The sequence below is a fragment of the Cornus florida genome, unplaced genomic scaffold (genome assembly GCF_030987335.1).
Source record: "Cornus florida cultivar Cherokee Brave unplaced genomic scaffold, ASM3098733v1 CherokeeBrave_3.0.0_Hap2_Chr02, whole genome shotgun sequence".
Classification (NCBI taxonomy): domain Eukaryota; kingdom Viridiplantae; phylum Streptophyta; class Magnoliopsida; order Cornales; family Cornaceae; genus Cornus; species Cornus florida.
Genome location: NW_026775572.1, coordinates 13,687,614 through 13,712,394, shown reverse-complemented (window position 1 = coordinate 13,712,394; position 24,781 = coordinate 13,687,614). Strand labels below are relative to the sequence as shown.

The 24,781-nt window shown below is 33.4% G+C and overlaps 1 protein-coding gene across 1 annotated transcript; it reads left to right on the top strand.

The window, feature by feature from the left end:
* Window positions 1-203: 203 nt before the first annotated feature.
* Window positions 204-6,442, top strand: LOC132293741 (eukaryotic translation initiation factor NCBP). Its single transcript, XM_059791341.1, has 6 exons — window positions 204-420; window positions 3,869-3,964; window positions 4,104-4,208; window positions 4,490-4,567; window positions 5,765-5,884; window positions 5,977-6,442. The coding sequence occupies exons 1-6, from the start codon at window positions 280-282 to the stop codon at window positions 6,106-6,108; spliced, it is 672 nt and encodes a 223-aa protein (XP_059647324.1). The 5' UTR covers window positions 204-279; the 3' UTR covers window positions 6,109-6,442.
* Window positions 6,443-24,781: the final 18,339 nt, after the last annotated feature.

The following is a 24,781-nucleotide window of genomic DNA, read 5'->3' as shown; positions in this document are numbered from 1 at the left end:
AATGTAATTAGACCAAAATTCAGGGGTGAAATTATATGTTTTTTTCATTTTTTACTTCAAAAGTTTTTAACAATTTTTAAAACAAAAAGAGAAAGGAAAAAAAAAAAGAAAAAAAAAAAAGAAAAGAAGAAGAAACAATCTATATATAAACCAGTCATCAAAAAAAAAAAAAAAACTATATATAAACCATTTTTTTTTTTTTTTTTTTAAGCACTTGGCAGAAAACAAACAGAATAAAAGAGGGAAATAGAGTTAGGGTTTGGTGAGGGACGAAGCTAAATGGAAGTGATAGCAGAGAAGAAAGAGTCCGATAACAAGAATTCACTCGTTGATCATTCATCAACGCCCACTTTTGATAAAGAATCCGAAGATCGCGAACGCCAAGCTCGCGATCTCAAAGCTGGGCTACATCCTCTCAAGGTCTCTCTCTCTACATATATATGTGTATTTGTGTAAACATCCTTTGCTTTCTTTATCTTATTTCGGACTGCTGCTTTATAGATTTTTGTTCCATGTTTGGTTGTTTCTATTGTACGTGATGGGATTTCTGTTTCACATATGAATCAAGATCTTGATTTATATTTTAATTTAGATTTAAGTTTCATTCTCGAGTAGATATCGTTGGTTCATTTCGACATGAATAATGAATTTGTTTTTTTTATCTATGCGTGTCTATTAGTGTGTGCATGCTTAATAGTTGTGTTTCTCTGTGGATGTGTTTGTATATTTGCCTGCACGGACTATAATTCGTCTTGGAATTGATCGGTTTAGCTAAATTTCAACCTAAATACGTGTATTGGTATTTGTGTTTGTAGACACTGCTAAAAAGGATCATTTGGAAGAGCAAGATGATTTTGAACATAAAATTAAAGCATGATTGAGGGATATGAGGTTTTTGAATTGTAGGGTGGGATGCCCTGTTCATGGGCCGCCATAGGACTAGGTGTAGGGTAAGATCAGATTTTGTATTAGGATGTGGATGGTTGGTTGAAACTTGGTATGGGTGAGATAGGGAAGTTGTATTATTATTAATTTTTTGAGGTGAGGTATTCCCAGTGGGAGCTTAAGGAGTGGATAAGAAGGGTTTCATGGAGACCAGTTTGGTTCACGATGGCCCCTCCAAAAGTTGCAAGGATTTGATAATTTCTTAAAGTTAAGACATAACTATTAACTGTTGCACACATGTACGCCCGTGGGGGGCATCTTTCTCTGCGTTCTCAGTAGTGAGGATTCATGGGCTTTTCTTCTCGTCCTTCTTTGCAGTTTGATGTGATTTGAGCATCAAATAAAAAAATCTAATGTATCCATTAAAAGCTCAACATAGTAAATTCAAAAGAAAAAACAAATATTTGGGAACAACACAAATCCCTCCCTATTGTAAGGGTGGGGGAATAATTGTAAGAAAGACACTGAGGTAGAGAGAGTTTAAGTGGATAAAGGAAGAGGGGAGGGAAGAGAAAATTATTCGATAGGGCTCACAGAAAAGCAATTTTCCAAACCTCATGAACATATCGCGAGAGAGAGAGAGAGAGAGAGAGAGCTTAAAGTTCGCTTAAAATTTTCTCTATAAGAAGTCTTGTATGGGTTCCTCCTTGTTACAAGGTCAAAGTAGATAATATTAGAGATACCAAAACACAAATGTGAGGGATCAAGAGAGAAGTTATGGATGGAGGAGAAGTAGACTAGCCAAAGGGACCTTCTGGTTATTTGGCAAATGTTAAAATGAAGAAACGTTCAATTAATCCGTAAATTACATAATTTTTGTAAAAAATGTCATTGAAAAGATATACATGGATATCTTTCTATATATCATTAATATTCCTAGAATCAATACACAACTTTTTCTTGCATCAACAAACAAAATTATTGATAAATACGTTTACAATAATAAAACAAATCAAGAAAGAATTGCGAAAAGAAATAAAAGGTAGGAATGTTTTTCTCTGTATGTAAGTGCAGGATCAATTACGTTGCCTTTAATGCTTGCTCTAATGTTGATATTTATAGTCTGATGTCGTTGGTATTACCCGTTGGTCCTTGAGGGGGTTCGGTTTTTTTACCCGAGACGTACCTTGCTAGGTCATGATTGGCTTAGACACCTAAGGGGTCCCATCATTCCTTAAACCATGACTCTGTTTTTGCGTGGTGTGTTAACCCTAATGCAAACATTAAATGCATTTGGCGCTTCGGCAGTGGCGGTGGTTGTAAACATTAATGACTCTCATCATAGCATTAAACGTGATTGTAAGGGTCTCTGTCTAGGCACGTGATTCACTATCCGTTTGGCGAGGCCTATGCTCAAACCTATGAATGCTCTGACTTCTCACCCTCCAATCCAAAAATTAGTTGTGAGTGCTTGAGATGATCCTACCCTTGTAACGTTTTGTGCCCTCAACTTTGAATCAGTGTGTCCTCGGTGACCTAGTTGTGATTCTAGGGTTTTATTTGTACTCAAGAATTGTACTGTCGAGGTTTTGTAACCTGGCATATCACTAGGGCCTTTTACTTGTACTCAAGAGTTGTATCTTCCAGGTTTGATGACCTAGCGTGTTTGCTAGGGTTTTGTTTGTGCTTGAGAATTGTGTCTTTGAGGTTTGATGACCTAGCCTGTTTGCTAGGGTTTTCTTTGTGCTCGAGAATTGTATCTTTGAGGTTTGATGACCTAGCCTGTTTGCTACTTGAGAATTGTATCTTTCGAGGTTTGATGGCCTAGCATGCTTGCTAGTGTTTTGTTTGTACTTGAGAATTATATCCTCGAGGTTTTGTGACCTAGTCATAATGCTAGGGTTTTGTTTGAGAATTACATTCTCAAACAAAATGGTGACCCGGCAAGGTCTATTGATACATTTTGTTGACCCTACAAGTCCTTCGTGGCTTTGTCCTATAACGCGGGCTTTACAAAATTCTAGAACAACTTTGGGCTTTACGAGTCCCTAAAACAAGTCAAAGCATTCTAATCTTATATGTTCTTTTTAGCATCAATTTATTGTACAATATAGTATTCCTAAAATCTCTAATACTTGGTAAAAGCCACTACTCAAATGTTTGTTCCATTAATCTAGGGTGTATTGGGAGGATGGACTTAGTACAAGAATAACATTTGGCATTATTTGCATACTGGCTTCCTTGGACTCAAACTATCTTTTTCGAGCTTGAATTAGCGTAATTTTCATTTTTTTTTTATTTTTTATTTTTATGAAAAAACTTATGAAATTTCCATTTTGTTCTTATTAGTTTGCCCTCCCTCATTCTCATTCTCTTTTTCATTCTTTTGGAATGAAGTTTTGGTAGTTATGTCTCTCTCCTAAAAGCTTGTACCTTTCATAGTAGACGGTGGTGGTTGTTTTTTTTCTTCATATTAGTATGTGCAATTGAAAGGTTGTTCATTAGGGTTTAGGAGACATATTAGTTGTGCTATATTTTCACTTACGCAATCATCTTGTTATTCTTTCCTACTTGTTTGTTCTTATTTTGCTATTGAAGGTCTCTTTTTCCCTCATCTCTATCTAGACACATTACTAAAAGAATTACTGTTCTAAGCATAACTCAGGTAACTTTTTTGCTTGTGATGGTTGGGGAATTTTCTCTATCACGTTTATCATGTCAATATTGAAGGCCCCGCCCTATATTTAGATATTTTCCAACTATTCATTTGGAAATTTTTAGTGACAATATCAGCCCTTATATTCATTTAAATACATAAAGCAAGAGAATGTAAATCCATCAGGATGAATAAATGTTAGGGATAGATGAATATATTTATACGCGTTTAATTCATCTTGTTCGTTTTCATGTTTAATTTTTTAATTTTTTTTTAATGTCTATGCTTATAGTGCCACTCATCTTTCTTTAATGTTTCTATAACCAGCACAAGTTTGTATTTTGGTACACTCGTCGAACACCTGGAGTTCGAACTCAAACATCATATGAGGACAATATAAAGAAAATAGTGGATTTTAGTACGGTAAGCTCCTTCTATATATGTTTAAATATTATTAGGCTACGATGCTAACCAATCATAAATCTTTACTTTAATTAGTTTTACTAGATTTATATATTTTGGTTGAGTGTGTTGCTTTTGTTTTATAATTATCTATTTACAGGTTGAAGGATTTTGGATCTGCTATTGTCATTTGGCTCGTCCCTCATCTTTGCCAAGCCCTACTGATCTGCATCTTTTCAAGGATGGAATTCGCCCACTATGGGAGGTAAATATTTGATCCTGACATTCCATTTCTTGTGATAATTAACGATAGTTTTTTCCTTCTTCCACCCCCTTCCTCTTTTATGCTACACATTATGAATTTGGGAAATGATAAATGTACTTTTTTTTTCTTTAACTAAATGACTTAAATGCCCCGTTATACTTCATTCTCAAGAATGCAATAAAGGACGATAATGTTAGTTCACATTCAAAGTGGAGTGCATTCCCTTTGAATCTTTACCCAACACAATTTACTGATTCTATTGGAAATTATTGTTTGATCAGGATTCTGCTAACTGCAATGGTGGTAAGTGGATAATACGATTCAAAAAGACCGTCTCAAGTCGCTTTTGGGAGGATTTGGTATGTTGAAAGGACAATTAGTTTTTTTTTTTCTTTTTTCTTTTTTCTTTTTGACACTGTATTTAAAGATTTTTAGTTGATTTTTCCGTTCACCTTCAAGTGTTCTGCATTTATTACCGGCCAAGATATTCCCATGAAGTGTGCAATTTATTATGATTTTCTTTACTGTCTCACGCTATAGCGTTCCAATATCTTTGACAGTTTGCATTTTTTTCCCCTGGAAGGTAACAGTTTGCATAATTTAAGCCTTTCTCCCAGCATATATATATATATATATATATATTTTTTTTTTTTTGGATATTCCCACAATTAGAGATATTAGCATACTTGGAGATTTACTTGGCCAGCCGTGTACGGAATGCTAGCCCTCTCTACTTTAAAACTTCGTGCACCGGGGGCCAAATAATTCCAAATTTTGGACTAAATTTCCTTTGACTTATGAATTGATGGTAAATCAAATTTTAAATCTCCTATATTACTTCTAACTAGTGCCTAAACATCCCCATTTGATATACGTGAGGTGGAAATGTTTAAGTTCCATTCCACATGGGGCCTTAAGGATCATATCTGGATCCAGTAAGGCTTGATAAATGTGTCATCTGATGTATCTTATCTTGTATTTTGTTTTTGGGAAATCATATCAGGGTGAACTGAAAGTGGCTTAACCTTGTGTTGATGTTTGGGAAATCATATCAGGGTGAATTTAAAGCGGCTTGATTAAATAAACCTGTGTGTTGGACAGCCATGCATTACAATGATTGGCTTGGTTCATGTGCTCAACCATTTAATTTAACTTTAGAATGCTATCTTTATGTGCATGGAGTGGGAGATTCAAATGTATTCGTTTACGAAGCTCTGATAATCTGAGGAAGCTTGTGTGAATAGAGTTAGACTCGGACCCCCCCTTTGTTGGGTATGTTAGGCTAGCTCATGGCTTTGAAGCTGATAACGTACAGAAATGAAGGAGGTGTGTAGTCTGCAATGTGAATGTGGTTGTTAGCTGACAGTAGACATGATCCTTTTTTACTTTTACTACTAATACATTGCAGCCTTCTGATAGTGCTGCAGTACACTATCAATTTTATAGTTTTGACATTTTGCAGAAAACTATTGCATTTATTGTATAATGTGGCTAATTATTCTCTCCACAATATTGTAGAATTTTTAATTATTTGTTCTCCGGGAATTCTCTTGCAGGTTATAGCATTAGTTGGTGACCAACTTGATTATGGTGATAACGTATGTGGTGCAGTACTAAGCATTCGTTTCAATGAGGATATATTGAGCGTGTGGAATCGGAATGCATCTGATCGTCAGGTTTACTACTGCCAAGTCTCAGCCATCATTTATGTTTACACAAATCTGCAGGCCAACAATAAATTTATTAACCCTGCCTTACTTTTGAATAGGCTGTAATGGCTCTGAGAGATGCGATCAAAAGGCATTTGAAGCTTCCCCACAGCTATGTAATGGAATACAAGCCCCATGATGCTTCTCTGCGTGACAATTCGTCGTACCGAAACACTTGGTTGAGGGGATAGAGATGTGCTGGATCCTCTCATTGCTCTGCCAGGTACTAATGCAGAAGTTGCATATCCGTATACCTCTGGCTGTTCTGTTCTGGTCCTCACGACTGCAACCAGTGAATCCTGTTTTATGATCCAACATCGGCCATCCATTTGGGTGCGCACGGATGACAATCATCAATATGGATGTGTAGGATGTTATCAGCTTTTATTTATACAAATTATATAATCCGAACTTCTGATATTAGTTGTCTATTGTTGTATGTGTATGTAAGAAACAGCCCTTGCCTTGACTGAGGTTTGGTTGTCTAAACAATCTAGTCTCCAAGTTCAGAGATCTCATTGGTTATGGCGCTCTCCAATTTTTTGGTTTGCTAGTTGTTACACTCCACCTTTTCACAGTAGTTTGACTTGTAATTTAAGAAATTGGGTAACACGGAAAAGAAAAGTAGAAAGCTATATAGAGGTTGCTCATAATGTGATCAACAGGACAGCTCATGATTAAATTTTTTTGGGGTAAGTGCAAAAAACACCTCTGAAGTATATATTTCGTAACACTTTTGTTTCCTATTTGAAAAGGTGTGGAAAAAATACTCCTATTCTTTTTACATTTTACGAAAATACCCCTTCAATAAAAAATTTGATATAAATTAGTACTATAATGCCAAATTTACCTTTTTACTCTTTCAACAATGCCCATACCAAACTTTGAACTGGTTCAATCTCAAACTAGTTTAGGATAAGGAAATACCTGTAACCAAACATCCTTTTTCTCTTACACCTCAAGCAGTGGTTGGTTCGGGGCGTACAACATGGCGGCGCAGTTTCCGAAGGCGGTGGCGCGGGTGATGATAGGATGCCCTATATTTTCTCTCTTTATACAAACCACAAGCCCTAATTTTCAAAGACATGCATATGGATATGGTCATGTATATATACATATATGGGGAAAAAGATGGATTAAGGTCGCAAAGATGGGGTGTTGAACCCCATATTAAGGTCGCAAAGATGGGGTGTTGAACCATTATAGCCACCAACCCCATATTTTCTCTTTTTACGAACCACAAGCCCTAATTTTCGCATACATAAATACGGTCATGTATATATATATATACACATATAGAGGCGGTGGCAGAGAGCAGCGAAGAGGATGATTGCAGATCGCTGTGAATTGACTGCCATCGTCGCGATCAATATACAGTAGAGTATCACACCGCCGTCGCTGTTCGCCTGCTCGACGGTGAGCTTCTTGCTTGGCATTCGTTCCATCAAGTAATGCAGTTTGATTGCTGTTCGTCGCCGCCGATATAATTAGTCCGTGCTTGAATCCTTGCTCATTGATCCTCTAGTTCATGTCACTCTAATGCTATGTTTGATTGGAGGGAAGGATTGAGGGGGATGGATGAGAGGAGGGATGGATAAATTTTTTCGTGTTTAGTTGGAGGGAAGGGAAGAGAGGAAGGAAACAAGAAGGGATGAAGCATCCCTCCTTCCTTTATGTTTTTCTATCCGGCCACTTTTGGGAGGAAGAGAGGAGAGAAAGAAGGCATAACTACCTATAAATTTGTAATTTACAATTTTAACCTTTTAATAAATTTTGAAATAAATATCTACCTTTTATAATTTTATATAAAATGGTGTATTGGTAAAAATAATACAAGAACTCTCCTTCCGTTTCTTCCAACCAAACAAGAAAAAAGTATCACTCCATCCTTTCTACTATCCATTCCATTCAACCAAACATAAAATGGGAAAGATACCCTCCCTTCCCTAGGGATATAACATCCATTTCTCCCCTTATCTCTTCCATCCATTTTTCCATCCCTCCAACCAAACGAAGCATAAAGGAATGAGATATAAACTGGAATCTGCATGATTATGGGTGGTTGCGAAGCCAATCCGTCCGAAAGTGCTCTGTGGATGATGATGAAGCTTAGCCGGGAATTTTTTTTCTCCTCATTGTATTGGAGTTGAGAAGACGGGTTTTGGGTACTTTTTTGTCATTTTAGATTATATTATTATTGTTATATATTTTATAAAATGTGTCATTAAGGGTATTTTAGTCCAATTTTATCTTAAATGTGTAAGGAGGATCTATTTGCATAAATGTTATAGTTTAGGGGTGTTTTTTTGCACGGAAGGGGTGCAATATGCACTGTATGCATACTTGAGTAGTGTATTCTGCACTTGACCCAAAAATTTCTGATAAGAATTTTTTGACTATGTACTTATATTTACAAATCTTGTGAGATATGGAACTTGATTTTGTAGGTTTGATGTTTTAATTTGTAAGCACATTTATTTGTTTATTTATTATTATTATATCATTATTTGAGCTCTTACAAAAATAGTCTCTAAAAATAGCTCTTACAAAAATAGTCTCTAAAAATCTAGTTGTGTTTAGTGAACCAAAACTTCCTCAATTCTCGCAACTAAAAGTGGTAAAGTGTGAGCCTTCAAATCTCCAAAGGGTAAAAGTGAATGTGTGTACGAATGCATGACAAAAAGTGGGTGTGTGTGCACGCTCTTGCCTGGCAAAAGTTCAAAATCTCTACCACTGAAAAATTGTTTTATTTTTGTTACCAAACAAGAGAATTTTAAAATTAAAAGTACACAAACCATATTGATTAGACAAACAAATACACGTAGCAAAATTTTCCAGAAACAGACATTTGTAAAGACTAGTCCTGGATTAGCTAGTTCAGGCCCGAGGTTGAGTTGGTCACCACATATCAAATATTTTCCCATGGCCACTTAAATTATAACTTTTTGACGTATATCTCTATTATTTATGCCACATTAATTTTTTTTTATCCTGTCACACAAATTTTTATTGATGTGTATAAAAGGATAGCCAAGCTTGTACAGACCTTCAAGGTTGAGTCGTCTTCTTATGATGGAGGAAACATATTCACATGAGAAGACAGGAAACAGAGTCTGGTGAGTGCATTTTATCTTTGATGATATTATTTTTTATTTATTAATCATAACGTATATAATAATAAAATTGTGTCACGAGTGAGATAATCGTAAGTGATAAGACTTGAGTATTATTCGAGATATGATAAATTTTTTGAAACTTAAACATGACGTATGGTGATACTTTACTAGCTTAAATTGGGCACGTGTTGCCCGTTTAACTAATCCACCTCAATTTTTTTTAACTAGTTAGCTAGGATCAAGGTAAAGAAAATAGAAATAAATAAATAAATTGTAATGTTTTTGGTAACATACTTACCCCACTTCCATATTTTGGTCAAGGAAACAACAGCTTAGGAGTTGAACCCGAGAGTTTTTGGTTTGTACCCAGGCTCGATGTCCAAACTATAGGATGTGTCCTATTGAGTCAAAGAAAAATTAAGTTAGGGTAATGGGCCACAAAAAAGAAAACCCTGTTATATAGATAATGTGCAAGAGATACTCGTTTTTTAAAAGTGCTTACAAATCTTTGTATTTAATTTTAACCAATAATTTTTTTTTTAAATAAAAATTTCAAAATACACTCGAGGGCAATTTATTTTCTGTTTACAAATTTTTTACAAAATTCCAAAAATCTCAAAAAAAAATTTAGTAGAATTTTTAAAATCAATATATTTTTTATTTTATCTAAAGAACATTTTAGATATTTTTATTTTTAAAATTGAAGAATTGTTCTTAAAATTAAATTTTGGTTAGGGTTTAGCTTAATTAAATTAGTTATACCGACCAAGGAATTGGAATTGACGGTTGTGCCATAAAGTTTACAGTAGAAAAAAGAAGCATATACATAGATTATATTCCTTTCTCTCTCTTTGTGGCAATTCCTAGTTGGAAGCAGGCAGGAAATTGTTTCCATTTGCGGCTAAATTCCAACAAACCCTACAAAAACCTTGTGAACTCGACAAAATTGACCTCCAAAACTGTGAGACTAGTAATATTTATTTTTTAATGGCAAACCATACCGAGACTAATTTTTAATGGAGAAAGGGCAAACATCTGGTTCTGTCTTTAGGGTACATGCATTGGTCAGATCTCTTGAACTCCACTTTTAAACCCTATGTGTATTTCTATGAATTTGTTAGTTCCCTTGAAAATGCGACTTTAACTGGTACGTATTATTATTTATTGTTACACAATTTTTTTCAATTAGGTTATGTTTGATACAGGGGAAAAAATAATAACATTAGTTATGAGTAAAATGTTGGGGCACAACGGAAGCAAAAGAAAGAAACAATGTCAAGAGTTTGTGTGCATGGTCCGTTGTTGAAATTCTCTACTATTGTAATATTTCTACGTATACAATAAATCTCCTCTCATCCGTGGATGTAACCCTGATTTTGGGTGAACCACGTATATTTCTTGTGTTGTGGTTTGAATTGTTGTTTTTGTTTCTTTCTTTTGCTTCCGCTGTGCCCCAACAACTGGTATTAGAGCCAAAGGTGAAGGAGATCCAGAAAACACAAGAAGTCTCAACATGTGCTACAACGGGCTTCAGTTGTAGGTGGAGTCAATCGGCTTGATTACATGACATGGAGCTTGAGTAGTCAAGGTGGAACCTTGGGGTTTGACTGATTAAGCAATGTATAATGAAGGGATAATCCGAGTTCTGCAATAAGATCGCGAAGATTGAAGTTGCAGAGAATTGTCTAGATTCAATTGCCATAAGAAGCGATTGACGTAATGGAATTTGAGCTAAGGTGGAGATTGTTAGGAATTATGTCTCAAATTCCCATTATTATTAGTTTCCATTTTAGAGTGTAATTTTATGGTAATTTCTTATAAAGACGTGAATTGGGCTCTAAGAAATTGTAATCCTTGTCCACAAAGGAATTGGGTATGTGACTCTATAAATAAACACTTAGGCTATTGTTGACATTCATGAGTTGAGACAGATGTAGCCTCATGAGGGAGTACGATGATGGTAGGAGTGAGTTACGAGTTTGGTAGAGTGAACACTGATGGCGAGAGGGAGTTTCGTGGCGTACACAGAGAACTCGGTCAAGAGTTTGTGTACATGGTCCGGTGTTGAAATTCTTTACTATTGTAATAGCTCTACATATATAATAAATCTCCTCTCATCCGTGGATGTAACCCTGATTTTGGGTTAACCACGTATATTTCTTGTGTTGTGGTTTGAATTGTTGTTTTTGTTTCTTTCTTTTACTTCCGCTGTGCCCCAACATAAAAAGAAAGAGAAGGGAAGCATAATTTTAATCTCTTATCGTGTTTAGTTGATTAATGAAGGAAAAGAAATGAAAAGATAATAATCATGTTTGGGAAAAGAAATAAAAGAAAATTATTTTAATAAATTTATTATTATACCCTTTTATATTATAAAAAATAAATTTATAGATTTAACTCTCTAATATAAAAATAATATTTTTAGGGCAAATCAATTTTGTGACACCCCCACATTTTTCACGCATAAGTTGATCAGGCTTATACACGAAAAACGAGGGATATCAAAAACAATTGGCAATATACAAGCATGGAATACAAAATGATGATAATAAAAGAATTTAGACAGGAAAGGAATACTAAATAATACAACATCCATCCATCCTTTATTTAATATAGTACTCCATTACAACTTGGAAATCCTATGTCAAGGATCCCTAAATATAACCCTGAGAGTTCAACGTCAAAAGTAAATAAAAACTGAAACTGAAGTGATACATAAAACTTCTACCCTGAACTGGATCGTAAGAGTAGATGAGTCCGGATGGTGGTCCCTCACTGCTAACCTCAACCTTGGAACGGGTACTGACCGTATCCTGAAATAACAACAATAGTGGGTCAACCCCACGAGCAAGTCCTCTCTACTATGACCCAAATCAGAGAATCAAATAAATTAATCATTATGAATCGGACGAGTACTATATTTGCATACATCCTAAGGGAACTATCCAATGTATAACATGACCTCAACCAGAATAGACGGTGATCACTTAGACTCACACTAGGTGGTTAAGTGTCGCCTTTCCCTACCCGGGAAATCAGCTATTATACATGGTGCACGATACTGACAACACAGACTATAACGAACTACACAGTGATAACACCTCTCAATGTACTGATGAATATACTGAGCATATCAATTAGGTAATACAGGCCAATAATAATACTAAATATACTGAGTATGTTAATTAGGAAACACATGCCAATAATATTAAACCACATACCCCGGCAGCCACACATCTGTCTATAGCAACGAATGCCTAAGGTATAAATGAGTCTAAACTTATTAGCCAACTCACATGGTTCTATATGGCAACACATCCATATAATATAAATGCGACATAATTTAAACAGTCCATTTATTCTCTAAAATGCACACAGCATAATAATCATGGTTTATATATAATTAACAGTATAAACATCCCATAATATAACATGGATAATTTATATGACGAAAACCATGGCATTATTTAATTTCAAAGCAATGATTAATACCATTTAATAAAATAATAACATCATCTATATTTAACAATGTCGTTAAATAAAACACATTAATATCCATACTGTAAACGAGCAAATAAATGCTTAGAAAAGACTAATTGGCCATAAGAATAATTAACGGGTATTAAAATAATAATTTCGTGGCCCGTTAAACCCGTAAATACCAACCTAGTACCTAAAAATCCAAGTTTAAGGTTCTGGAATTTACAAAACAGGCCCTAGGGGTCTTCTGGTAATTTCCAGCAGCTGACAGGGCCCCTCACGCACCCCCACGCGCCGCCCTAAGCTCCCCCACGCACAGCCCAACCTTCCCCACTCTCCCACGCGCCTCCACGCGCGTCTGGCATTAGCCACGCGCGCGCAAGCGCTGCCACGCGCCCTCTAATGCTTTTTTGCTGACGCGGCGGCTCCTGATTCGGTGGTTGCATGGACTTTGTTGTGGGTGCGCTCATGGAATTGATCCAAGGCTCATCCTTTAATCCAACGGTTCCTAACTTGCGTGCACCATGCTATTGTGTGCTACGCTATACCGAATCAATCTGTGATTTAAAATCCAATCTAACCGCTACTGATGCGCGCGCATAGTAAGCCTTGTGCGCCGCACCACATGGGATCGCTCCGGTCACCTTCCTCGTTGCCGGTGGCCGGAAATCTCGCCGGAGCCTCGCCGGAAATTATAGAAAAATCCCGAAAAATTCTAGAAAATTCTAGAAAAATCCCTAAAGCCTTATTTAATTATTTTCAGCCATTATTAATTTCATAGGACATTAAATAAATATATACCATCCTATATAATTAAAATTTTACAAATTTAATAAACTAAAATTCCTAATTTATTAAACTCCTTACATGGTCTCTATGCTCTAAAATAATATAAATAAACTAAACAATTAATTTATTAATTCAAAGGGGAAAAATAGATAATAACTTGCCTTATGGATTTAAAATAAATCCGCCGGTTGTGCGTAGTCGGGTAAAATCGCCTACACCGGTCCAAGCTTCTTTCTCTCTCTCTTTTCCTTTCACTCTTATAAAATAACTCTTTGAAATTTTTAAGCTTTCTAACTTAAGTGAGTTGCCTTAAGGGTAAGTTGGCTAACTAATATATATATACAACTTATATAATATATATAATACAAATATCTAAATTTTCATTAACTTTCAACATTCCCACCTATATGGCTTTAAGACAATGCAAATCATAGTCAAGTTATTTGATCTACCATTCTACCATAGTAAATGAAATTCTATCCTAATATTTAATTTTTCATCATTACATTGATTTAATACTATTATTATTATTATAATAATAATTATTATTATATAATACAAATTAAATACTTTAATTAAATAATATTAATTAATCTAAAACATAACCAATAAAAGTTCTAAACTAATCATTATAATATATATAGAACATAAAATCAATATTACATGCACAAATAAATAAAATTAATTAAATAATTTAACATATATAATTAAAAGGTGAATAAATCTACACATTAAAGAATTAACCTAACACAAAATTAATTTAAATAAACTCTTTAAAATTACGGGGTATTACAAATTTAGCCTCCCCAATTGCCTCCATCTCTATTCTCATTCTTAACTCTGAACTTGCCCTTTCTGTCTCTGCAAATGCAAACTACAAAATCTACAAGAATCAGAAGTTCAAAACCTATATATTTCAGTTTATCTATTTCAGTTTATCTACCCGTCTGCAAGAATCAAAAGTTCAAAATCTATTACCTTCGCCCGTTGTTCTAGTTCGGGTTCGCCATTCGCAAGCTTCAGCCGCTATCTCTCAACTCTCCAAGATTGCCCCCCCTCGCTCTCTGCAACTGCTAACTTGTATGTATGACTTTTGTTTTAATTTTTTTTTCTAGATCAACCAATCAAGGTCTGCAATTCTTGTTTTGCCAACTAAATCTTAAAATCAAGTGTAATCTTGATTTTGTGTAAGGGTAAATTTGGCATAAAAAATAATACATCAAGCCTCTCCTTCCCTTTCTTTCCATTTTTGGGAGGATAAAAAAGTTATTGTTTATGCATTGTGTTATCCTTCCAAAACCATCCCTTCCTTTTCCTTTCAACCATTTATGCCAAACATAATTTTTTAATCACCCTCCATCACTTTTCCTTTCCTTTCCTCCCTTTTCCATTACACTAAACTGACCTTTAGGCTTCGTTTGGATACATAGGAGAGAAAAAAAAGAAAAAGATTATGAGAGAAAAGAAAAGGAAAGGAAAGCATAACTATAATTTATATTCATGTTTGGATAGATAGGAGAAAAAAGAAATGAATGAATAATATTCTTATTTGGATAACACTGAGGAGAGAAAACAAAGAAAAATAATAATTAAAATTACTATTTTATCCTTTTTTTGGGGGGTTAGTAGGGCAAATCATTTCAGCCACCCCAATGCCTCCATCTCTATTCTTGTTCTGCAACTGCTAACTTGTATGTAATGGGTTTTGTTTTAATTTTTTTTTTTCTTTCTAAATCAACTAACCAAGGTCAGTAATTTATAGGCCCATGGATGATGGCCACCAGAAAATATATATATATTTTAGGGTAAATCATTTCAGCCTCCCCAATCGCCTCCATCTCTATTCTTGTTCTCAACTCTGAACTTGCCCTCTCTTTCTCTGCAACTGCAAACTACAAAATCTACTAGAATCAGAAGTTCAAAACCTATATATTTCAGTATGTCTATCTGTCAAATTAGGGTAAGTGAGGCGGCTGAGAGTAGATCTGAAATGGGGATGATGTTTTATGAAAATCTATGGGGATTAGTGGGCAGGCTCGTTCAGAGGAATCAGAAATCAACAGCCCTTTGCGTATGTGTGTGTGTGTGTGTGTGTATATATATATATTTGTATATATAAAATATATATAAAGAAAACAAATCATTTCAGCCTCCCCAATCGCCTCCATCTCTCTATTCTCGTTCTCAACTCTGAACTTGCCCTCTCTCTCTCTGCAACTGTAAACTACAATATACAGAATGCTACTTTTGTCATTGCCTTCATTTCCCTTCAAATCCCTCCAAATCTTGTCAACTTTGGAGGGATACAATATGAGGGATTTGGAGGGGTTATCCCTCCAAATCCTTCCCAATCATTTCTTTTCTTTCCTATTCTTTTCATCTAAACAGACAAGTCACTATCATTCCCTTTCTTTTCTCTCCAAATCCCTCTGAATCCCTTAATCCAAACGAAGCCTTAGTGTTGCTCGATGAAACTACAAGTTTCCTTTCTTTTCTTTTCTTCTTGGGAATCTCTCAAAAGCAATCCAAAAATTGAAATATATATATTCATGTTTACTTATATTTTAAAATAGCATGCATCAACTATGGTATGTTAATTAATTTTAGATTTTATTCTCATATGCTATATCTTTTGGTGATAAAACTACAAATTAATTCACCGGACAAAGAACTAGGATTATCTGTTGTAAATGGATCCTGTTGTACCCAGTAGTGCAAATAATGTCAAGATATGTTTTTTAAAAAAGATAATTTAAAAGTGAATCGGAGAAACCAACTAAGTTAATAATAAATTATTAAAAAAATAAAATTCAAAATATAAAACGTTAAAACATTTCATAATGACCATATAATTTTGTTAAAACATCCTATTTATATATCCATTACCCATGCTCTATTGATTTTGGTGATGCAATTTGGGAAGAAGATGGAAAAATATTTATGAGACAAATTTCAAGACTAAAAGACATCAAGCACTTTTAACACCAGACGATAAATAATTAAAAATGAACATAATTAAACCGATTGGATCAATATCTTCTATTTTAGTTTTATTTTAATAACATTTTTAAATGTTCTATTTTACTTTTATTTTAAAAAGGTATTGAGAACAAAATTAAAAAAGTGTTTGAGGTAAAATATAACATTTAAAAAAGTTATTGAAATAAAACTAAAATAGAAGATACATATATATTTTTTCTCAAACAAAGATAAACTCATGTTCATCTAAGAGAATCTTATTGACATAAAACTAAAATAGAACATTTAAAAATGTTATACAGCAAACCTAATTAAAGCGATTTATAAATTTTTAATCTTATCTTGAACACCTTAATCTATACCTCGCCATCTTTTAATCTTCTTGTCAAAATCTTTTAATCTTTACCTGTAACACGTTTTTATCTTGTTCTCAATACCTTTAATCTTTATCTCAACGTGTTTTAATTTTGTTCTTTACAACTTTAATCTTCTATTCAACAACTTTTTAATGTTGTTCTGAACACTTCTAATCTTTACCTAAACACCGTTCAATCTTATTCTCAACATATTTTAATCTTATTCTCAACATATTTAATCTTTATCTCAAAGCCTTTTAATATTTATCTCAATTCCATTTAATCTTGTTCTCAATATCTTTTAGTATTATTATCAACACATTTAATCTTTACCTCAACACGTTTTAATTTTGTTTTCAACAACTTTAATCTTGTTCCCAACACCTTTTGATGTTGTTCTCAACAATATTTACCTAAATACATTCTAATCTTGTTCTCAACATATTTTAGTGTTATTCTCAATACCTTTAATCTTTAACTTAACGCCTTTTAATCTTTAATAATAATTTTTATTTTATTATGCCAATTAACATTCTGCATATAAATACTTGCACTTCTTGAAACCTTTCGGTGAACTGGTAATTTGTCATTTCATTCTCGTATACTTTATTCATTGTAATAACTTTTTTTGACCTTTGTAGACACTAAAAATTTAGTGGGCTTTGGTTTTGACAAATTGACCCATTATGGACTTAATGTTTAATTAAGTTATTTAATTGGCTCAAGCTTGGTCCATTTAAATTATTTAATTAGTCCAACCCAGATGGTTAAATAAACAGATAATTATTCCTAATAAAATATATGTGGAATAATTATTTTTAAGGATAATTATCATAATATAACCGATCCGGCCCAGTTATAATTTGATCCTTATTAGGAGATGACACGTGTCATCATCCTATCAACCCAAGAAGCCTATAAATAGAGGCCTGGAGCAAGAAGGAGGGGAAAAAAATTTAGAGTTCAGAAATCCAGAGACTCAGAAATCCAAAAGGTCCAGAAATCCCGAGGGCAAACCTAAAGACGAAGAACAACAATCACATCCAAAGACGTGCCGTTCTTCATCAAATTCAACAAAGGACACAAATTCAGAATTCAGAAGTTCAGAAATTCAGACACAAATTCAGAATTCAGAAGTCCAGAAACAAAGGACACATAGGGTTTAGGGTTTAGGGTTTAGGGCAAATTCAGAATTCAGAAGTCCAAAAATCCAGAAACTCAGAAGTCAGAGACACAAATTCAGAATCCAAACCCAAAAGCGAAGAACATCAAGCACATCCAAAGTCGTGCCGTTCTTCATCAAATTCCACGGTGATCAACAGCAAGCACATCCAACGACGCGCCATTCTTCATCAAATTCCACGGTGATTCAAGAACAAACTCGTGCAGCCCTTGGATCCAATCAACAACAAAAAGGAGATCGAATCAGAGGACCATTCTTTTTGTAAAGAATATTATTACAGAGGATTGTACCTCAATTTCTTAAATTAATAAAATTATATTATTTGCTCCATATTTTGTTTCTATTTGCAGACTTACAAAATTTGTGTGTACAACCTTATTTTATATTACGGTTTGTTTAAGAGAAAATTTTAGGAAAATAATTTTCTTGCAACCGCTTAATTTTTCCTCAAATTTTTTTCTGACATACAACACGCAAATTTTACTTTCTTCTTCATATCTTAGTTTCCTATTATGCCCACGTCACCCTCCTCACTTTCTCCACAAACTTCTCTAACAAGTGAGTTTTCTTCTTTTGTAAATTGCTTATAAGATAATGTAATACTAATTTAATTGTATATAATTTTATATATGCATACATAATTAAATTTTTATTGTTTTTTTTTTTTCCTTCCATAATTAGTAATGATTGAGAGCGATGTGTGTGTGTGTGTGTATATATATCTAGTATTTAGTAACAGAGTAAGGGTGAAAACCTAGGTTATGTGGATACAAGTTTTGAAATTATAATGTAATTTATACACATATATATATTTTATATATAGATTTCTAGTGACTTTAGAAGTCAACTACTCAAAATATAGTAAATGAACCAAACTAATTTAGTTCCAAATACTTTGTTTCGATTAGACTGAAGTTTTGTTTTGTTCTGTTTTTTTTTTTTTTTTTAATGGCTAAAAGTATTTATATTAACTTCAATCTTTTATCTAAGATTTTTCGGATCAAATTTTTTTTTTAATTAAACTTGCACCTATAATCACATAAATCTTATTATTAAACATCAGAAAATAAATATTATAATGTTTATTATTTCATCTTTGAACTTGAAATTTTAATTTTGTCTATAATTCAGGAAATATGATAATGTCTCAAAAGAGTACAAAATAATCTTATAATTAAAAGGGTAGATTTGGAAAATAAAATCATTTTCTTTTCACTTTCATTTTTTCCAAACTCACAAAACAATATTTTCTCAAAAGTTTTTTTTAAAATTTTTCTTACTAACCAAATACATAATGAAAACTTGATTTTCTTTTCCATTCCTTTACTTTCTTTCACTTTCCACTTTCCATCCAAAATTTCTATCTAACCAAAACCGACCATTAACGTTTTTCCTTTCATATATTCTCAATCTCTATACTTTATTCACTATAATTAGTCTTTTAACTTTATTCTATGTTAGTTGTTTATACTGAAACATATTATTTTTTTTTAATAAGTAAAGAAGAAAAAAAGTTATTATCACTAAAGGAAAGTGTGAAAAAAATTATTGTTGATTTTTTTTACCAATTAAATAAAGATCACATATTCATATGGAACACATGAATTCATAAATTATTCATACGTACATAACTACAATTATATTTTAAAAATCTAACATATTCTTAATGCGATTGAGATTTTGGTTATAGTAGGAAGGAAACGGTGACTCGCGAAGAAGTCACTTGGTGTTTGATTTCTGTACAACTTTTAAATATATATTGAAAAGAATAACGTTTTTCTTCTATTTTTTAATATAAACCTGCTAACGTCACAATATAGTTTTATTCGCTTAAACTTTGGATTGTAGTTATTTTTTTAAAACTTTCTTTACATTCACGTGTGTGTACCGTGCGTGCACTAGATTAACAAAATCGTGATTTTTAGTTTCATTTTCGATAGTAAATTTTATTCATTGTAATTACTTTTTAAACCTTATTCTATAAAGTAACCTTGATTTGTTTTTTAACCTTGTTTAATATAAAAAAAAATTACAGTGGGATTTGTCGGACGTCATCTTTACAGCGATTCAGCTATCTACAAATTTTAGTATACTTGTTCATATACACCTTACGTCGTTTGTCGTTTCTCCTTTCTCAATTATAATTGTTGTTATTTATTTATTTTTTTTAACTTTCTTTTTCACGTTATTCATTGTAATTACTTTTTAAACCTTCTTCTATAAACAAAGTGTGATTTGTTTTAACCTTGTTTAACATAAAAAAAAAAATTACAGTGGGATCTGTCTGATGTCATCTTTACAGCAACTTAGCTGTCTGCAAAACTTCAATGCACTTGTTCATATACACCTTACGTGGTTTGTCGTTTCTCCCTTCTCAATTATAATTGTTGTTATTTTTTTTAACTTTCTTTTTTAAAAAACAGTGGTTTGTAGTTTCATTCTCAATAATAAACTTTATTCACTGTAATTACTTTTTAAACCTTATTCTATAAACGAAGTTGGCAATCGTGATTTGTTTTTTAACCTTGTTTAATATAAATAAATTATAGGTGTGGTCTGTCTGACGTCATCTTTATAACGACTCAGCTATCTGCAAAACTTCAGTGCGTTCGTTCATATACACCTTACATGATTTGTCGTTTCTCCCTTCTCAATTATAATTGTTGTTATTATTTTAAATTTTTTTTTTAACGAAACTGTGATTTGCAGTTTCATCTCGATAGTAAAATTTATTCACTACAATTACCTTTTAAACCTTATTCTATAAACAAAGTCGGCAACCTTGATTTGTTTTTCAACCTTGTTTAATATAAAATCGTTCATATACACCTCACGTCGTTTGTCGTTTCTCCCTTCTCAATTTTAATTGTTGTTATTTTTTCCTAACTTTCTTTACATTCACGTGCATGTACCGTACGTATACTGGATTAGCGAAACCGTGATTTGTAGTTTTATTCTCGATAATAAACTTTATTCACTGTAATTACTTTTAAAATCTTATTCTATAAACGAAGTCGCCAACATTGATATGTTTTTTAACCTTGTTTGATATAAAAAATTATAGGTAGAATCTATCTGATGTCATCTTTGCAGCGACTCTCGTTCATATATACACCTTACCTCGTTTGTCGTTTCTCCCTTCTCAATTATAATTGTTATTATTATTATTTTTTTTACTTTCTTTACATTACTGGATTAGCGAAACCGTGATTTGTAGTTTCATTCTCGATAGTAAACTTTATTCACTGTAATTACTTTTTAAACCTTATTTATAAACGAAGTTGGCAATCGTGAATTGTTTTTTTTAACTCTATTTAATATAAAAAAATTACAGGTGGGAGTTAGTTATCTTCAAAACTTTAGTGCACTCATTCATATACACATTATGTAGTTTGTGGTTTCTTCCTTCTCAATTATAATACTGGAATGATCCTTTTAACCATATGCTGGTTTATAAATAATAAAAATATATATTTTTTAATTAATAAATTGAGAAGAAATTGTGAATGAAAAGTTGTTGACAAAGTTCTTAAATTATAGTTGATTTTTCTACCAATTGAACAGAGAGAGTATGTTCTCATCCCGATGTTTGCATTGGATGACCCATGTACTCATGTTATTATGTAGTGTTGTTTTGTTTATCAGAAAAAAAAAATTGTTTAACATGTAGCACATTAGGTACAGATGCGTGGATTAATTAAATATATGGTGAAATTTGATAGCCCATGTTTTAATCTCAATACTTACCCCAAAAAAAAAACTGATACCCATTTCTATCATTTTACTATCATTTGAAAATTTTCTTTCCCATAACAAGGGAAAAGAGATTTGAGATGATGATAGTTCTAGGATTAAACAAGAATTAGTCAAACGAAGTAATGTTTTTAGTGTATGAGTAACATATTGATTAGAGAGAAAAAATTAATAAGAAATGATACAGAGATACATTGATCAAAATTACTATATAACTAAGGGGATGACGTCAAATAATAATATTTATCTCTAACTCAAATAAAACAACACAAGTACTACACATCAACCTATTTATCATTATTCAAAAATTAGATATATAGAAACTAAGACATTGACCCTAGATTAGCTAGTTCAGGTCCGGGATTCAGTTGGGCCAGATGAAGCCCACCACACATCGAATATCCCAGGCCATGGCCACTTGTAAGTTCAATCCCAAATAACTCTTCTTCTATTTATTTATTTATTTATTTTTATATATCCTATCACAAGTACCTTAAAATATAACTTTCTAATGTATATATATTATTTATGACACATTAATTTTTTTATGGATGTGTACAGAAAATAGCCAAGTTCAAGCTTGTACATGACCTTCTAGGGTTTAAGCTGCTTCTTATGATGGAGGAAACATGTTCACATGAGAAGACAGGAAACAAAGGTCACGTCAGAATGTGAGAGACTGGGTAAAGTTAAATTATTAATGTGTGTGTGAGAGACATCATTATATTAATTTAATGGATGATTGTGTGTAGAGATGGCAAAAATCTCCAACCCGGAGCCCCGCCCTCGTCCCGTTTACAACGAGTTTGGAGAACCGTTTAGTTAAATAGGGTGGGGATGGAGATCGATTTTAAAAAAAAAACGGCCGGTTTTGGGCTGGGGACGAAGGAATCCAATCCCCTCCCCGAAACCGCCCCGATTAGTATATAAAATTATCAATTTACCCCTACATGCTATTATATTTACCAAATTAACCTACACTATATATATGAATGTTGGAAACCCTAGACTACAGTTCACTTCCTAAATTCCTAATGATAGTGAGGCAGCAGAAGGAGGCGGCAGTGATAGAACTGATGAAAGAAAAAAGAAAATAGCAAGGAGCTAAGGACGAAACAACTAGTGGTTCTCGAAACTCCTACCGTCCTACACTCCCTCCGGCCTCCTTCACCACCTTCATCCACCGCCTCAGCCGACGTCCAGTTTCGCAAATATTTTTCTTTTCTTGTTGGATGGTCACTTACATTATGTTGTATACTCAATCTTAGATACTTAGAAGTCCATTGATTTGTTCAAACAATAAGATCCACCAATTGTTTTTCTTACAATTTTCTGGTTTTGATTTGAAGTTATTAGAGGTGAGACTGTAATTTTGTTAATATTTAACTTTCTTAATATTTGATTAAAGAATCAGAGGAGTCTGCAAATCTCAACGAATTGCTTTGAGTTATATATATATATATATGCAATGTTTCTATTTTTTTTTTAAAACCATTTTCTGGAATCTTCTGATTTTTTTCTAGGGTATTTTTGTCTTTTCTTGTTTTGCGTGCTAGACACCGTGGGTGTGCCGGGTGAGTTTCGAGAGTGGTTTGGGCATTTCTTTGAGTTCATGATTCTCAGAAATGTATTGTTAGCCATTTTAACATTTTTTTAGTTTTTCGGACTGGGAGGTCCCAGGTGGGACCCGCTACCGAAGTAGATGAGCACATAAGTTGTGTCACGGGCCTATTACATTTCATACATTGCTAATTTTGTGCATAAATTAAATGTTAGTTTGTGTGGTTACAATTTAATTTGGATGTACACATATATTATAAAAAGGTAAAGGTGAGATTTTTTTTTAAAAAAAATTTATGAGCCCAACAAGCCATTCATTTTAATGGCTCTCACGTAATCTTTCTTTCCGGATTCCTTTTGTTCTCTCTTTCTTCTTTTTTTTTTTTTTCTTTTTTTTTTTTTTTTTTTTAAGCTTAGACTTTTTCACCCATTTTTCGGCCGATCGGTTGGGTTTTCGGTTTGGGTTTCTTGACGAAAAATGTCATTTTCGTCATTCTCTATCACATAGTCAAATGATTTAAATTTCGGAGGAAGGCTGATTATTTTATGAATTTTTGGATTTAAGGCTTCGAAGGGGTTTTTGGCCCACTTGGAGTCGGATTTTGGAGTCGAGCCTTTAGAACAGTAGAATCTCTTCGTCGACGGCTACGTTCCCATAGAATAGTTTTTCGTTCCGCCGTCATTGACCAGCGTTGAATTTTGTTGACCGGTATTGACCGCGTTGACTGGCGTTGACTTTTCCTTACGATGATGCATTTTTGCTACTTTTGAGGTGGGGATGTCTAAATCGTCATGTTTTGACTTTAATTGAGTTCGTTATTTGATTTCTTGCTAAGCATGCTTAAAATGACGTATATCGGGATTGAATTGTTGATTACGTGTTTACATGTTATGTGGTGAAACATGATCTAAATGATGTTAATTGTGTATATATATGTATTTAGTTGCAAAGTTGTTTAATAAGCACGCCTTGCATTGAATTGTTCTCTTAAGATTATATATATATACATGATGACGATGATGAATGTGTATGATTAAGTTGATAAAATGCAAGCATGTGTATTGTCAATTTTATTCATGCATGATTCCATTCATGGCATGGGCATGGTTTGGGAAAAGTGAAGTTGAAATGATTCTTGTAAAGAAATGTGATTGAAAGGGAATTATGAGAAAATGATTTAGAAACGAATCGGGTATTGTAAGCTCGGAACTAACTTGACCAAGAGTGGCCCGGTGTAGGGCGTGAAAAAGTTGACACTAAAAGTGTCAATCCTGGTTCGGTAAAGTCAATTAGCGGCTAACTTGACTTAGAGTGGGAGCGGCTCGGTGTAGGGCGTGAAAAAGTTAACACTAAGAGTGTCAATCCCGGCTCAGTAAAGTCAGTTAGCATAGGTGAGGATTTGGGGTTGGTTTAAGACCAAGCTCGGGACGGTTACGCAGTGCTTTGCATTTCATGGCATTTTGACACCTATGATTATAACTGATTATGTGATGATAATATTTTTAATTGAATGACGTGGGTTGTAATTTTGATAATTCTCTGTGTATGATCCCGATATCTTTTTTCCCTTTTTTAGTTGTTGGCTCAAGGGAGTCCAAAACTGGTGTTTTAGGCATTACCTACTGAGCTGTTGAGCTTATCCATTAT